Raw genomic sequence first — 14,920 nt, 5'->3', positions numbered from 1 at the left:
TGGAGCACAGAAACTGCAAGGTGAGATTAGGACATCCTGTTACAACAGAAAGCAGCTACGTTGTCAAAGACTTAAGGGAGTCATGAAAAGGCAGAGAAACTAGCCTAAAAGGGCGGTCACTGGCCAAATTTAAAATAATTCAAACATCGAAAATCATACTTGACTGAAACACATTGAATCAAAAGGCAGCTAATAACTGTAGAAGTCATGATAGAAGGATAGCCAAGATTCTAATGTGTATAATAGTTGGTTCAGTTAGAAATCATCAATGGATGCTAAAAGCACTGGTTGAAAGGTTATAAAGAATAGGATAGTCACATGGCACTGAAGTATTACCCAGTAAATCACAGACTAATTGCAGCATGAAAAAATATTTACTTTTACAATGGAGAAATTGGATGCTCACCACTGTAACCAAATAATCATCATTAATAATGATATAATTTCATAGTATTTTCTTCCTGTATCATTCAGTATAGAGTTTTCTCATGTCCCCACCACTACCAAAATACTTAACTTGTGTCTAATCAAACCTCTACATTTTACCTCCAGCTTATAGGAAATAGAGGAAGAACAAAGTAAAGGACTCTATGAGGAGACAGATGAATTCACCATATGGGACAATTTTCCTCCTTTTTAGAATAAAATCTTCCTCTCTTGAGGTCTAGCCAATGTTCCCTGTGATTAAATTCAGGTTATTCATTCCTGGCTGGAATGTTACATTACTGATATATGTCCATCTCAGGACATCACATCTGGAGGCAAACTGTGTCCCTCTACCCCTCACTGTCAATGTTCATTTTAATTACCTAGTCAAGATACGGTCTAATTTCATCACTGTGTAGTTACTATTTTTCCTTTCCAAATAATAGAAAATGTGGAAGAGATCCTATAACACCATGTAGTTTACTTTCTCCACTTAAGTTGTCTCCCAGAAATCTTTTCCATGTTAGATAGTAGAGGCTATCCTTATTCATTTTTATGGTGTATGTACCACAGGACCTCTGTTCTTTTTGTGTGTGTTAGTTTGTTACACTTTTAATTAATTAATTAATTTTTAACTTTTAGGTTCTGGGTAAATGTGCAGGTTTGTTTTATAGGCAAATTGTGAGTCACAGGAGTTTGGTGTACAGATTATTTCATCATCCAATTTCTTGTTCCTCATTCTCCTCACCCTCCTCCCACCCTCTGCCCTTAAGTAGGCCATGGTGTCTGTTGTTCCCTTCTTTGTGTCCATGTGTACTTAATGTTTAGCTCCAACTTATAAGTGAGAATACACAGTGTTTGTTTTTTTGTTCCTGTGTAAGCTTGCTTAGGATGATGGCCTACAGCTCCATCCATGTTGCTGTAGATGACATGATGTTCCTTTTTATGGCAGCATAGTATTCCATGGTGTCTACCACAGTTTCTTTATCTGGTCTACCACTGATGGCATTTAGGTTGATTCCAGGTCTTTGCTATTGTGAATAGTTCTGCAGTGAGAATACACATGCATTGTGTCTTTATGGTAGAATGATTTATGTTCCTTTGGGTATATACCCAATAATGGGGTTGCTTGGTCAAATGATAGTTCTGTTTTAAGTTCTTTGAGAAAGCACCAAACTGCTTTCCACAATGGCAGAACTAATTTATATTCCTACCAGCAGTGTATAAGCATTCCTTTTTCTCCGCAACCTTGCCAGCATCTGCTATTTTTCACTTTTTAGTAATAGCCATTATGACTGGTGAGAGATGGTATCTCACTGTGATTTTAATTTGTATTTCTCTAATGATTATTGATATTAAGCATATTTAATATGCTTGTTGGCTGTGTGCATATGTCTTCTTGTGAAAAGTATCTGTTTGTGTCCTCTCCCCACTTTTTAATGGGGCTGTTTGGTTTTTGCTTGTTAATTTGTTTAAGTTCCTTATACATTCTGGATATTAGACCTTTGTCAATGCATAGTTTAAAAATATTTTCTCCATTCTACAGTTGTTTGTTTACTCTGTTAATAGTTTCTTTTGCTCTGCAGAAGCTCTTTAATTAGGTCGCATTTGTCAATTTTTGTTTTAGTTGCAATTGCTTTTGGCATCTTTGTCATGAAATTTTTGCCAGAGTCTATGTCCAGAATGGTATTTCCTATGTTATATTCCAGAGTTTTATAGTTTTAATCTATACATTTAAGTCTTTAATCCATCTTGAGTTGATTTTTGTATATGGTGTAAGGAAGGGGTCCAGTTTCAATATTCTGCATATGGCTAGCCAGTTATCCCAGCACCATTTATTGAATAGAGAGTCCCTTCCCCATTGCTTATGTTTGCCAACCTTGTTGACTATCAGATGGTTGTAGGTGTGAAGCATTATTTCTGAGCTCTCTATTCTGTTCCATTACGATCTCTTTTCTTCACCTTTTGCTGAGACAACTTCCCAATATCTCTTTGGGCCAAAACGTAGGGCCATTCCCTGATTTTAACAACAGACTGGAATACTGGGTTCTAGTCAGGACAGAGTCAGCACACTCCACCCTATCTGTCCCACTAAAGGCAACTAAACCCCCTGGCCAGATACCTGGAGCAGCAATCTGAGAACTGGGAAAAGTAAATGGTAGTGGGCACATTGGGGAAGGAAATCAGAACTTGAAATACCATCAAATCAGCAATAATTGTCTCACCTTTTTCCCTTAATATCTCCTTGCCTGGACTCAAAGACAGCCTGAAACCTGGAACTTCATAACAAGTATGGACAGAAACTCTAAGATAACCCCTCTTTTTCTGCTCCAAAGGAGGAGGAAAGAGGGCTCCTATGGGTCAGACAGAGTGGGCCATTTTTCTTTCTTTTTTCTTTTTTTCATTCTTTACCCCACCCACTTCCCAAGCCCCCAGGCAATCCCAGGTGGTAACAGCAGCAGGGACTGGGCTGGCCCCCTTCTCTCTGACCAGGGAAACTTTGGTTGCAAGAGTCTGAGTAAAGTCCCCAGTGCTTTTCTGTTGTGGTCTAATTACCACATCACCTTGAAGGCATGCATGTTCATGGAAAGTGTGCAGCAGAACAAAGAATCCAAAGCTTCATCTTTTTAGCCAGAAGGGCAGGAAGGGGCATAAGGATGTTCCTGGGATCAGGAAATGTGAGGAAGATTGCAAATAGGAGGGAGCTCAAGAAAGTGATCTCATAAAGTTGGATGTGAGCTCCTGGGCCACACACAAATGATTTAGCCCTAAAATGTCTACCAAAGCCTTTGAAATCTGAGCTGACATTGGAAACACAGCCCACAGAAGGTAGCTAGGAACTTGTGGCCTACCTAACAGGGTCAGTTTTTTATTTTCTGCTAATACAAATAAAAAAAAAATCAACATTTTCCACAGCATTTAAACAAGACCTAGAATCATATAGTATAATATTCAAAATGCCTAGCCTACAATCCACAGTTACTTGATTTACCAGGAACCAAGAAAATATCAGCATCATGCAAGAGGGAAGAAAACCAACAGATACTAACCCCAAGATGGCACAAATTTTGAAATAACTAGGCAGAGACTTTAAAGCAGTCTCTAAGCCTTAGTGCTCCAGGAAGTAAGAGTGACCACTTTTGAAAGGGATGTAGGCCAGGTGCAGTGGCTCATGCCTGTAATCCCAGCACTTTGGGAGGCTGAGGTGGGTGAATCACCTGAGGTCAGGAGTTCAAGACTAGCCTGGCCAATATGGGATACCCAATCTCTACCAAAAATACGAAAATTAGCTAGGCATAGTGGTACACTCCTGTAGTCCCAGCTACTTGGGAAGCTGAGGCAGGAGAATTGCTTAAATCTGGGAGATGGAGGTTGTGGTAAGCCAAGATCATGCCACTGCACTCCAGCTTGGACGACAGAGCAAGACTCCATCTCAAAAAATGAAGAAAAAAAAAGGTATATAAAGTCTCAGTTTCAACAGAAAATCAGTCTCAGCAGAGAAATAGAAGTTATGTTTTAAAAAAAGAAAGAACCAAATGGAAATTTTTAAACTGAAAAGAAAATAACTAAAATTTTTAAATGGCTGAATGAGCTCAATAGCATAATGGAGACAGCAGGGAAGAGCAAGTGCATTTGAAGACAGACAAATAAAAATTACCCAATCTAAGTAACAAAGAGAAAAAAAATTGAAAAAGTGGACATAGCTCAGGGACAATACCAAAAGGCCTAATATTAACATCATCATACCCCAAAAGGAGAGAAGAAAGAATGTGAGTACAGAAAAATGTATTTGAAGAAATAATGGATGAAATTTGCCAAATTTGGCTGGACATAAATTTATAGATATAAAAAGCCCACAAAACTAAAAACAGAATAAACTTGGAAAAACCCACATGAAAACACATTATAATCAACCAAAGGTAAAGAAAACAATTCTTGAAAGAAACCAGAGAAAAACAACAGATAACAATGAGCGAACAATTATTAGAATAACTGGATTTCTCAAACCATGAAGGCCAGAAGGCCATGGAACAGAACTTTTAAAGCATTAATTAATGAACTGTCTGGATTCTATATCCAGCAAAAATATTCTTCAGAATGAGGACAAAATTAAGATATTCTTAAATGAAGGAAAACTAAGATAATTTATTCCCAGCAGACCTACTCATAAGAGAGCTAAAGAAAGCTCTTCAGATGGAAAGCAAATGATACCACAGAGAAACCTGGAACCTCAGGAGTCAAGGCAAAGAAACAGAAATGACAAATACATGGGTAAATATAATGGACTGTTTTTCTTGTCTTCAGTTCTCTAGAATATGTATGACTGTTGATAGCAAAAAACATTGGCATTTTCTAATGGTATTTTCAATGCATGTTTATGTTATATGGCAAGGGTCGTTTCCCTGGGCCATGTTTGTGACAACAATTACAACCTAGATGGGGAGGGTAAGGGACTCCTGTGGTGGAAAGAGTCACACATTCCACTTGAAGTGATAAAACGTTACACCAAAGTAGTCTGTTAAAAATTAAGTATGTATATATGCTTTGAGCAACTACTAAAAAAAAAAATCCCTATATAAGGAAGTATAGTCAAAAACACAAAAGATAAAATGGAATATTTAAAATACTCAATCCAAAAAGAAGGCAAAAAAGAGCAAACAAAGGGAAAAAAAATTGTTTTTTTGAGACGGAGTCTTGCTCTGTCACCCAAGCTGGCGTACAGTGGCGCGATCTCTGCTCACTGCAACCTCCGCCTCCTGAGTGCAAGCAATTCTCCTGCCTCAGGCTCCTGAGTAGCTGGGATTACAGGCATGTGCCACCACCCCCGGCTAATTTTTGTATTTTTAGTAGAGACAGCGTTTCACCATGTTGGTCAGCTAGTCTTGAACTCATGACCTCGTGATCCACCCACCTCAGCCTCCCAAAGTGTGAGGATTACAGGTGTGAGTCACCAAATTTTTTAAATAATAAAACAGTAGACCTAAGTCCAAATGTATCAATATTTATTAAATATAATCGTCTAAACCAGGGGTTGGCAAACAATAGCTCACAGGTGAATCTGGCCCACCACCATTTTTATAAATAAAATTTTACTGGAAAACACCTACACCTATTCACTTACATCTGGAGTCTAAACAAATTAATTACAAGACAAAGATTGTCATGATGGATAAAGAAACCAGACCCAACTGTATACTGTATACAAGAAATCAAATTAAATAGAAAGCCATATGTAGATTAAAAGTAGAAGTAGGGAAAAGATATGCCATGCATAAACTACTCAGAAGAACAATGGAGTGGCTGTATTAATATTAGGCAAAGTAAATTACCAGGGGTAAAAAGGAACGTTCCATAATAATAAAATGATTAATTTGCTTAGAAGATATAGCCATGCTAAATGTATATGCATCTAACAAAAAGCCTCAAAACACATGAAACTAAAATTGATGGAATGGAAGAGAAGAAATGAACAAACTCATATATGTAGTTGGAGACTTCAACATTCTGCTTTCATTAAACAATAGAATAAGTAGTCAGAAAACAAACAAGGACATAGAATAACTGAACACCACCACCAATCAACTGGATCTTACTGACATTCATAGAATAAGAATACTTCATCCAACAACAGTAGAATACACATTCTTTTCAACTGCACACAGAATAGTCATCAAGATAGACCATATCTTAGTCATAAACCAAATCTTAAGTTCTTAAAAGGATTAAAACCACAAAAAATATGCTCACTGACCATAATGCCATTAAACTTGAAATCAAATACAGAATAACAGGAAGATAACTGGAAATTAACGCATTTCCAATAATGCATGTGCCAAAGACAACATTTCAAGGGAAATTAGAAAATATTTTGAACTAAGCAAAAACAAAAATAGAATAAAGGTCTCAAATCAACAATCTGAGCTTCTACCATAAGAAACTAGATAAAAAAGAGAAACATAGACCCAAAGCAAGTGAAAAAAGGAAATAAAGATAACAGCAGAAATTAAAAACAAAGGAACAATTGAGAATATAAATGAGCCAAAAACTGTTTTTTCTAAAAGAACAACAAAATAAACCTCTAGCTAAACTGAAAATGACAAAAGTAGAAAAGACACAAATTGCCAATAATCAGGAATGAAAGAAAGAATATTATTACAGACCTTATAGACATCAGCAGGCTAATAAGGGGAATCCTACAAACAACTCTATAGATAAATTTCACAGCTAAGATAAAATGGACAAATTCCTCAAAACCCCATGAACTACCAAAGCTCACCTATGAAGAACAAATGATGTTGAAACATTTGGATATCCACGTGCAAAAAAAGAACCATAGCCTATTCCTCACACCTTATACAAAAACTAACTCATAATTTATCTAAATATAACATAAAACTTTAAAAATTCTAGAAGATCACATAGAAGAAAATCTTCATGACCTTAGATTAGGCAAATTGTTCTAAATTGTGACACTGAAAATGCGATCCATAAAGGAAAAATGGATAGATTGAACTTCATCAAAATGAAAAACTTTTGCTGTGCAAAAGACAGTTGAGAATGAAAAGAATTACTGCAAACTCTGAAAAAACATTTGCAAACCACACGTCCAACAGACTTCTTTCCAGAACATGGAAAGAATCCTCAAAACTCAACAATAAGGAAATAAACACAGGAATGAATAAATGGGCAAAAGATTTGTGCAGACAGTTCACTAAAGAAGATATATAGATATGAAATAAGATGTTCAACAACATTAGCCATTAGAGAAATGCAAATTAAAACCCAATGAGATATCACTACACAACTATTTGAACGGCTAAGTGTTTTTAATACAACATGAAGAGCTGATGAGAGTGTAGAGCAACAAAAACTCTCAGTTATTACAGTTGGGAATGTGAAATGGTACAGCCACCCTGAAAAAGAGTTGAAATTTCTTATAAAGTTAAAATATATTTACCACATGACCCAGAACATAGTATTAGTATTTACCCAAGAAAAAACTTATAATAACACAAAATTATAAATGAATATTTAGAGTAGCTCTATTTATAATTGCCAACATTGGAAACAATCCAAATGTCCTTAAATAGATAAATGAATAAACAAACTGTGGTACAACCATACAATGGAATACTACTTAGCAATAAAAAGGGACAGACTAACAAAACAGCCACCATGTGGATGAATATCAGAGACACTGCTGAGTCTAAGAAGCCAGACTCAAAACTTTACATTCTGTATTGTTCTGTTCATATGACTTTCTAGAAAAGGCAAAACTACAGGGACAGAGAATAGAGTTTCTTGGAAGAATGAAACATTGTGGTGGTGGCTACACAAATCTATGCAAACTCTTGCAACTGTAGACTCCCCAGAAAGTTAGTTTTACTGTATGCAAGTTTTTAATATAATTAAAAGCAGAGTGGACATATCCTCCTAAGTACTTAGAATGGCAATTCTAGAATTTATGTCTGCATACATATGTGTAGGCTGAGCATTTGAACCCCACGGGTAGACCACCACACTCTTCCAACCTTGCTGGTCGAGGGCCTAACCCTTTATCATAATTTCATCTCCTAGGCCTTCCACTTGTGCTAAACAAAGCTTTAACCATTCACATGGCATTGAAACATGATTTCAACTGGAGATAACAGCATGCCCTGTCAGAACTTCTTGAATAATTTTTTACTGAATTGTGAACGTGGCCATTCTTAGTTTCCTAAAAGTCAGGAACACTGTCTTCCATTTAAAGTATCTTTATTCAGTCGCTAATTACTTTTTGGTGCTTAATGCCTGCTGTGGTTTGAGTTTGTCCTCTCTAAAACTCATGCTGAAATTTAGTCCCCAGTGTGGTGGTGTTGGAGGTGGGGCCTGGTGGGAGGTGTCTGGTCATGGATCCCTCATGAATAGATTAACACCCTCCTTTGGGGGTGAACTTGGGCTCTCAGAAGAATGAATTAGTTCCTGGGAGAGGGAGTTGTTAAAAACAGTCTGGCTTCCTTGTTTTCTCTTTTACTGCTTCCCTGTCCCTGTGACCTCTTTGCACATGCCCACTCCCCTTCTACCTTCTGCCATGCGTTGAAACAGCCAAGGCCCTTACCAGATGCAGATGCCCAATCTTGAACTTTCCAGCCACCAGAATCTTGAGCCAAATAAATGTCTTTTCTTTATAAACTATCCAGTCCTGGGTAGTCTGTTACAGCAACAGTAAGTAGACTAAGACATTGCCTTTTGGAGGAAGTTAGTGTGGTGCTGATGGATCTAAATCTAATACCTGCATGAGATTTTTGTCTTCCCACTTTGCTGTTTTTCAGATCGCCATGAGGTTATCTCCAAAGAAATATTGGAGCTCGACCCATGGGAAAACCAGTGGAATGTTGTAGCCATCAATGTCCTCATGCATGACAGCTATGATGTCTGCCTGGTGGCCAGGATGAATCCCCGAGACCTCATCCCCCCACCTTCAGATTTGGTGGAAGAAGACAATGAGCACTGAGTGACCTTGCCGGAGGACCTCCCACTGTGTCTGCACACAAGGCCTTCAGAACGGAGGGGACCCACAGCATCTCTGTCATTGCAGACATGTGCATTGCATGCGTAGTGGCCTGTGTGTGAAGAAGCAGTGTGTGCTTGGCACTGGGCAGGGAGCATGGGGAGTCTCCCTTCAGGGACTTCCAGGTCTGATAGGATAAATAAGACACTACAAGGTAGTGGTGATGATGGCCACAGGAGGGACACAGGGCAACAGGAGGGCAGAAGATGGAGGGTCTCACTCTGCTGGGGATTCATGAACAGCATTGCCAAAGAGCAGACCTTTTATTGGTGGTACAGTCAATGATGAGCTGTACAGTCATGGGTACAGTCAATGATCAGTTCATGGAAACAGCCGAGCAAGGGCCCAGAGGTAGAAGGCTTGTGCCTGTCTCCAGCATCCTGGCTGGGCCAGATAGCCTGGGACACAGGGTTTGCTCCCAAGGCTGGAAAAGTAGGTTGTAGCTAAATGACCAACCCCTGACAGAATGAGGAGTTGGACCTGGTTTGTAAGCCAGGGAATTGCCTTAAAACAGTGATGTTAAGGGAGACTGCTCTCTGTGCTCTGTTCCAGCTTCAGTCTTATAAACATTGGCCATTCTTCTTCAGAATCCCCTTCTACTCAAGCAACATCACCCAGCAGCAGGGCTAGCTATGGCTACCAGCCCCTAACAGCCAAGGCACTCAAGCCAGACCACAGTGAGCAGAGAATCCTGCCCTGGGTTGAGTCTGTCTGAGACAGGGATGTGGGGTTCTGCAGCCTGGTCTACTCCAAGGCTGACAAGGAGTGTCCTGGACTAGGCTTGCCCAGGGTGCCTTTGCCCACCTCTCAGACACACAAGACCTTCTGCAGGGCAGTTCTGGCTGAACAGGACTGGCCCAAGCCACTCAAGCAGGCTCTAGCTGAGGATAGGGAAAGCAGCATCTCTTCCAGCTGCTGCCACCCCTGTGACCTGGCCTTTGCAGTAAAGATGGAGCCATCCACTTCAGCCCACAATTGAGTACAATCAAAAGACCGTCACTCCCGAAATGTATGTTAGAAATGACATTTAAATGACACATGGGAAGTCCGTCTATCTTACTTCCTGTCTCAAATTCTGGAAGCACAGTGGATTCAATGAGTGCATCTGCATAGCTGTTCTTCAGCAACATCTCCTAAGAGTTTCACATTGCACAAGGCTCTTTTGGAAGCAGGAGTGGTCAGTAAATTCAGAGGGAGACAAACTGTAAGTAGAGACAGCTTTCTTTGGTGCTGAGCTATGTGACTGTGATGACTGCTAGCTTGTGTCCCCAGGTTCCAGCTGCCAACCAGGCAGGACAGGCAGGTCTTGCCAAAACTGGAGCCTATTGGAAATCTATTTCTGCCACCAAGGAGAGAGACCAGGAGACCCAGTGTAGGTTGGCCCCAAGTAGGCTCGACTCTAGGAGGGTGGGGGCCTTGCCTTTCTCTTCGCACCTGCACCCTAAGTGCACACGCAGTACCTGGCATGTGGATGACCTTTGGGTAGCCGGCATGGGGCAGTGTTTCTCAACCAGAGGGCCTGATCCCTGAGCATGTCCAGAAATCTGAGTTAGTGAGCTTACTCTTTCCCCAGGAGATGGTCATGATCTGTGCGTTCTTTTTCTTGCTGCAAAGATGTTCCTCCAAGCTGCTGTGTTGGCTGTCGGTTCCAGGGTGGAGGGCAGCCTCCGCAGGGCCTCTACTTCCTGTATTCCTCTTCACAGAGTCACTTTGCCTACTCTACCTGCTTGAACAGTCCAGAAAGCTGCTGTGTCTCCCTGGTTCAAGAAGGCCTTGTTGGCGTGGCATGGCATATCTTCTAGATGCTTTGGGTTCAAGATCTGGGCTCCAGCACCAGCTCTGCTACTTAGCTAACCATGTGAGCTCAGGCAAGATGACCTTTCTAAAGCCTCGTTTTCCTCATATGCAGAGTGGGAAGGAAAATATTAATACATACTTTATAGGGCTGATGTGAGGATTGAGTAAGTGCTGAGCAAAGTGCCTGTGAAATCCTGAAATAATAAGCATGCTTTAGCTGCCATTATTATCATCACAATCAGCACTTCCCAAAGCAAGGTGCCCAAAACAGACCCAGTGCTTTAATGCAGTCCCTTGGGATTTTAGGGGCAGATGTGCATATGGCTTGAGATGGTTCTTAATTTCCCATACCTTGCTGCTTGGCTTCTCCAGTTGGCAGCTAAGAGTCAAGCAAGGGTTTACTCAGATCTCAGGCCCCCGATGCCCTGGATGGACACATGGCAGCTCAGCAGAGGCACCTGAGGGTCGCACTAGGTGAGACTATCACCCACCTGTGGGAGGCAAGATAAATGGGTAAACACCATTCCTGTCTAATGCAAGGTCTGAGCAGTGTCCCAGTGGACCTTTCCAGAAAGGGCCGAGAGAGGACCAAGAAGGCGTATGACCTCTGCTGGAGCCAGGACGGTGGTGACCAGGACCTGGCTTAGCACCGAAGGGAGGCAGGCATCAATGGGCAGGATTTATCAAACTTCTTCTGAGGAACCCCCGAGGTCAAAATCAGTGCTTTGCAGATTTCAGATGTCTGAGCTTGATTTTTCTTTGATTCTATCACAGAGACAACAGATTGCTTGCCTGGGCTAGTGCTTATTTTAAGCTCTTGGTGCTTCTTGTCTGACTTCTGTATTTGCAATTAAAAACAACATGGCCAGCTGGGTGCGGTGGCTCACGCCTGTAATCCCAGCACTTTGGGAGGCGGAGGCAGGTGGATCACGAGGTCAAGAGATCAAGACCATCCTGGCCAACATGGTGAAACCCCGTCTCTACTAAAAATACAAAAATTAGCTGGGCATGGTGGCACGTGCCTGTAGTCCCAGCTACTCAGGAGGCTGAGGCAGGAGAATTGCTTGAACCTGGGGGGTGGAGGTTGCAGTGAGCCGAGATTCCGCCACTGCACTCCAGCCTGGCGCCTGGCAACAGACAAACTCTATCTCAAAAAAAAAAAAAAAACCATGGATCTCCCCACCTGCAGCCAGATATTGTTAGAAATTCAACTTTGAAGGCCAGGCACAGTGGCTCAAGCCTGTAATCCCAGCACTTTGGGAGGCCGAGGAGGGTGGATCATGAGGTCAGGAGTTTGAGACCAGCCTCACCAGCATGGTAAAACCCATATCTACTAAAAATACAAAAATTAGCTGGGCATGGTGGCGCGTGCCTATAATCCCAGCTACTCAGGAGGCTGAAGCAGGAAAATAGCTTGAACCCTGGAGCCGGAGACCACAATGAGCCGAGATAATACCACTGCACTCCAGCCTGGGCAACAGAGTGAGACTCCATCTCAAAAAAAAAAAAAAAAGGAAATTCAACTTTGAAATATATTCCTATTGCTCCTGTTTTCACTTTAATAGAAGGCTGTTACGGTACTGCACGATGGGCTCTTATAAAACTTCTACTATCTGCTAGTTCTTATCTTTATGACAGGATTGTTTGACACTGAGCAAGGAAACACAGTAAGTAATTTGGATGCTAGGCTGGCAGAAGCCTGCACTGTCAACCACATCCTGCCCCAGTGTGTTCAACACGGCGGCATTGTTCTCCCTGACTTCATAATGAGCAAATGCTTCACATTTGAACTTACAGAATAAATTTTTACTAATAAAAGATCACTTTCATTTTGTTTTTCACATTGCAGTTCCAGGATATGCTGAGGGTCCCATGAGCTAGGGAGTGACGACCAGGGGACAAGCAGCAGCAGGCCCAGGGCAGGGCCATGAGGCAGCGGGAGCAGCTGGGGTATCAGGGGCATCCCCAGGGTGGTACACAGGAGGGCAGCCAGGAAAATAGAGAGGCCGGGTACGGTGGCTCACGCCTGTAATCCCAGCACTTTGGGAGGCTGAGGTGGGTGGATCACCTGAGGTCAGGAGTTCGAGACCAGCCTGGCCAACAGGATGAAACCCCATCTCTACTAAAAATACAAAAATTAGCCGGGTGTGGTAGTGTGTGCCTGTAATCCCAGCTACCTGGGAGGCTGAGGCAGGAGAATTGCTTGAACCCAGGAGGCAGAGGTTATGCACCACTGGACTCCAGCCTAGGCAATAGGAACTCTGTTGTCGTTTGTGAATGGTGTCTACTTTCTCTTTTTTCTTTTTTTTCTTTTTTTTTTTTTTGAGTCAAAGTTCAGGCAACCTGGAGGCTACACCGAGGAGTTGGGTCTTTATCCCTCAGCAACAATGGCCTCAGGCAAGGTAGTCCACTAAGTACATCATCCACAGCCCAGCAGCACTGGGTAGGGTGGAGCAGGCCTGGCAAGACACATGTTGGGAGCCAAATCCAGGGAGCCTGGGCTAGCCTGGGCAGTGGGATCAGAATAACAGTGTGGGTTGGGTGCAGCCCAGGATGGAGGATGTTTGTGTTTGCTGTCAGATTCAGAGAACAGGGACAGGCCAGGATTTTGGCCAGGAAAGAATGGCCAGAGAGCCAAAGTCAAAGACCAGAATATCTTTCAGGGAGTACCCTATGGGCAACAGGACCTGCCCCTCCACCGGTGTTCCTAAAAGACAGCCGCCACCCAATGGCTTTGGCTATTCACACTTGACCCACCTGGGGGTCACCAAGAGACAGGAGAGGAGGCCCTGGGGTGTAGAGTCACATCACCCACTTTGCCAACTTTTGGACAGTCAGGTGTGCCCCTGCTCTTCCTCATTTACAGAGACAAGGACCCTGACCAAGCTTATATGCCCAGCACAACCCAGGCATAACAATAAACATAACAATCCCATTCCTTTACCAGGGGTTAGTTAGACGTGGCCATGTGGCACAATCCTGGCCAAAGAGACATAAAGGGAAGTTTGAAGAGGGGCTGGGGACAGGTTCTCTCACGTTTAAAAACAATGTTGAGGAAGATATGGGCTATTTTCTGCTTGGCAAGTTGGCCTGCCCCCTGGAACTGCAGCCACCACCCTGCAGTGGTGACAGAGCTGGCTGGAGACTGCCACAGGTGACTCAAACAGGTGGGGATGGGCCCTGCAGAATCCAGGGCCTTGGTGATGTAATCAAGCCACTAAATCAATCAGGTAAGAGACTTTTTGCCAGATGCTAATTGTTATGATAAATGTTTCTTATTGTTCAGGCCACCTTTAGTTACTTGTAGTTTAGGATTTCCTAAGTGGTACTCCAACCTTCCCCTACAAAGCCACCTTCTCTTGGGATGGCATTTGTTACCCCTGCCAAAGAGGAGGACTCAGACAGTCCCTGGCCCCTGGGATGTCAGGTGACAAGGTTGTCATTCACTGCAGTGGGGTAGCTTCTGCAGAACTGCTGAGAGCTGATGGTTTATGAGCCTGAGTCACTTCTTAGCTATTTCTCCAGTATTGCTTTTTCTCTCAGATCTTCAGCATATTTGTTTGTTTACTACAAGTCCCACCCGACACTCATTTTTGTAAACGTCTTATTGGAACACAGCCATGCTTATTCATTTCTGCACCATCCGTGGCTGCTTTCTGTATTGTCTATGGCCCTTTGCAGAGAACACTTGCCAACTTCTGGTGTATTTCATCAAATTTTCTTGAAGAAAAATACTGAGCTAAGGCAATATATGTGCTATAAAGGAATATATATGAATATTCCTCTGTGATATACTACACACACACGCATGCACGCACGCACATATATATACATTATATATATACATACATATATATACACACACACACACACACAAAAGACATGGCTCTAACCTATTCTTTCACTAAACAATATTTCTTAAAGACAGTGCTCCATATGGGAGTGTGTGGATCTGCCTGTTTCTAACACCTGGTATTCCATCATAGGTGTAGCAGAACTTTGTTAATAAGTCACTCAGAGCTGGAAATTCCTGTTGTTTCCCACAGCTATTGTTCTGGTGGGCAGCAGGGGTAGGGGCATATGACCATCCCATCTTTTGCTAGGGGTTGGCAATTGTTTAGAAGGTGGCCTTTGCATTGCACTTAG

General features: G+C 42.1%; 1 protein-coding gene across 6 annotated transcripts in view; it reads left to right on the top strand.

The window, feature by feature from the left end:
* Positions 1-12,823, top strand: part of KBTBD12 (kelch repeat and BTB domain containing 12) — a 69,696-nt gene extending 56,873 nt beyond the window's left edge. Inside the window, exons 6-7 of one of the 6 annotated variants that reach the window (XR_005197318.1) lie at positions 8,739-10,835; positions 12,624-12,823. Coding sequence is in view for 1 of the 6 variants with exons in the window: in XM_017511954.2 (XP_017367443.1) it covers positions 8,739-8,920 (182 nt within the window). In the remaining 5 variants the exon portion in view is untranslated. The other 5 variants (XR_005197319.1, XR_005197320.1, XR_001819941.2 and 2 more) reach the window with 5 other exon arrangements.
* The last annotated feature ends 2,097 nt before the right edge of the window (positions 12,824-14,920 follow it).

Source organism: Cebus imitator, unplaced genomic scaffold, assembly GCF_001604975.1.
Source record: "Cebus imitator isolate Cc_AM_T3 unplaced genomic scaffold, Cebus_imitator-1.0 Scaffold457, whole genome shotgun sequence".
Taxonomy (NCBI): domain Eukaryota; kingdom Metazoa; phylum Chordata; class Mammalia; order Primates; family Cebidae; genus Cebus; species Cebus imitator.
The sequence above is the reverse complement of the archived record's forward strand: the minus strand, read 5'-3'. Positions and strand labels throughout refer to the sequence as shown.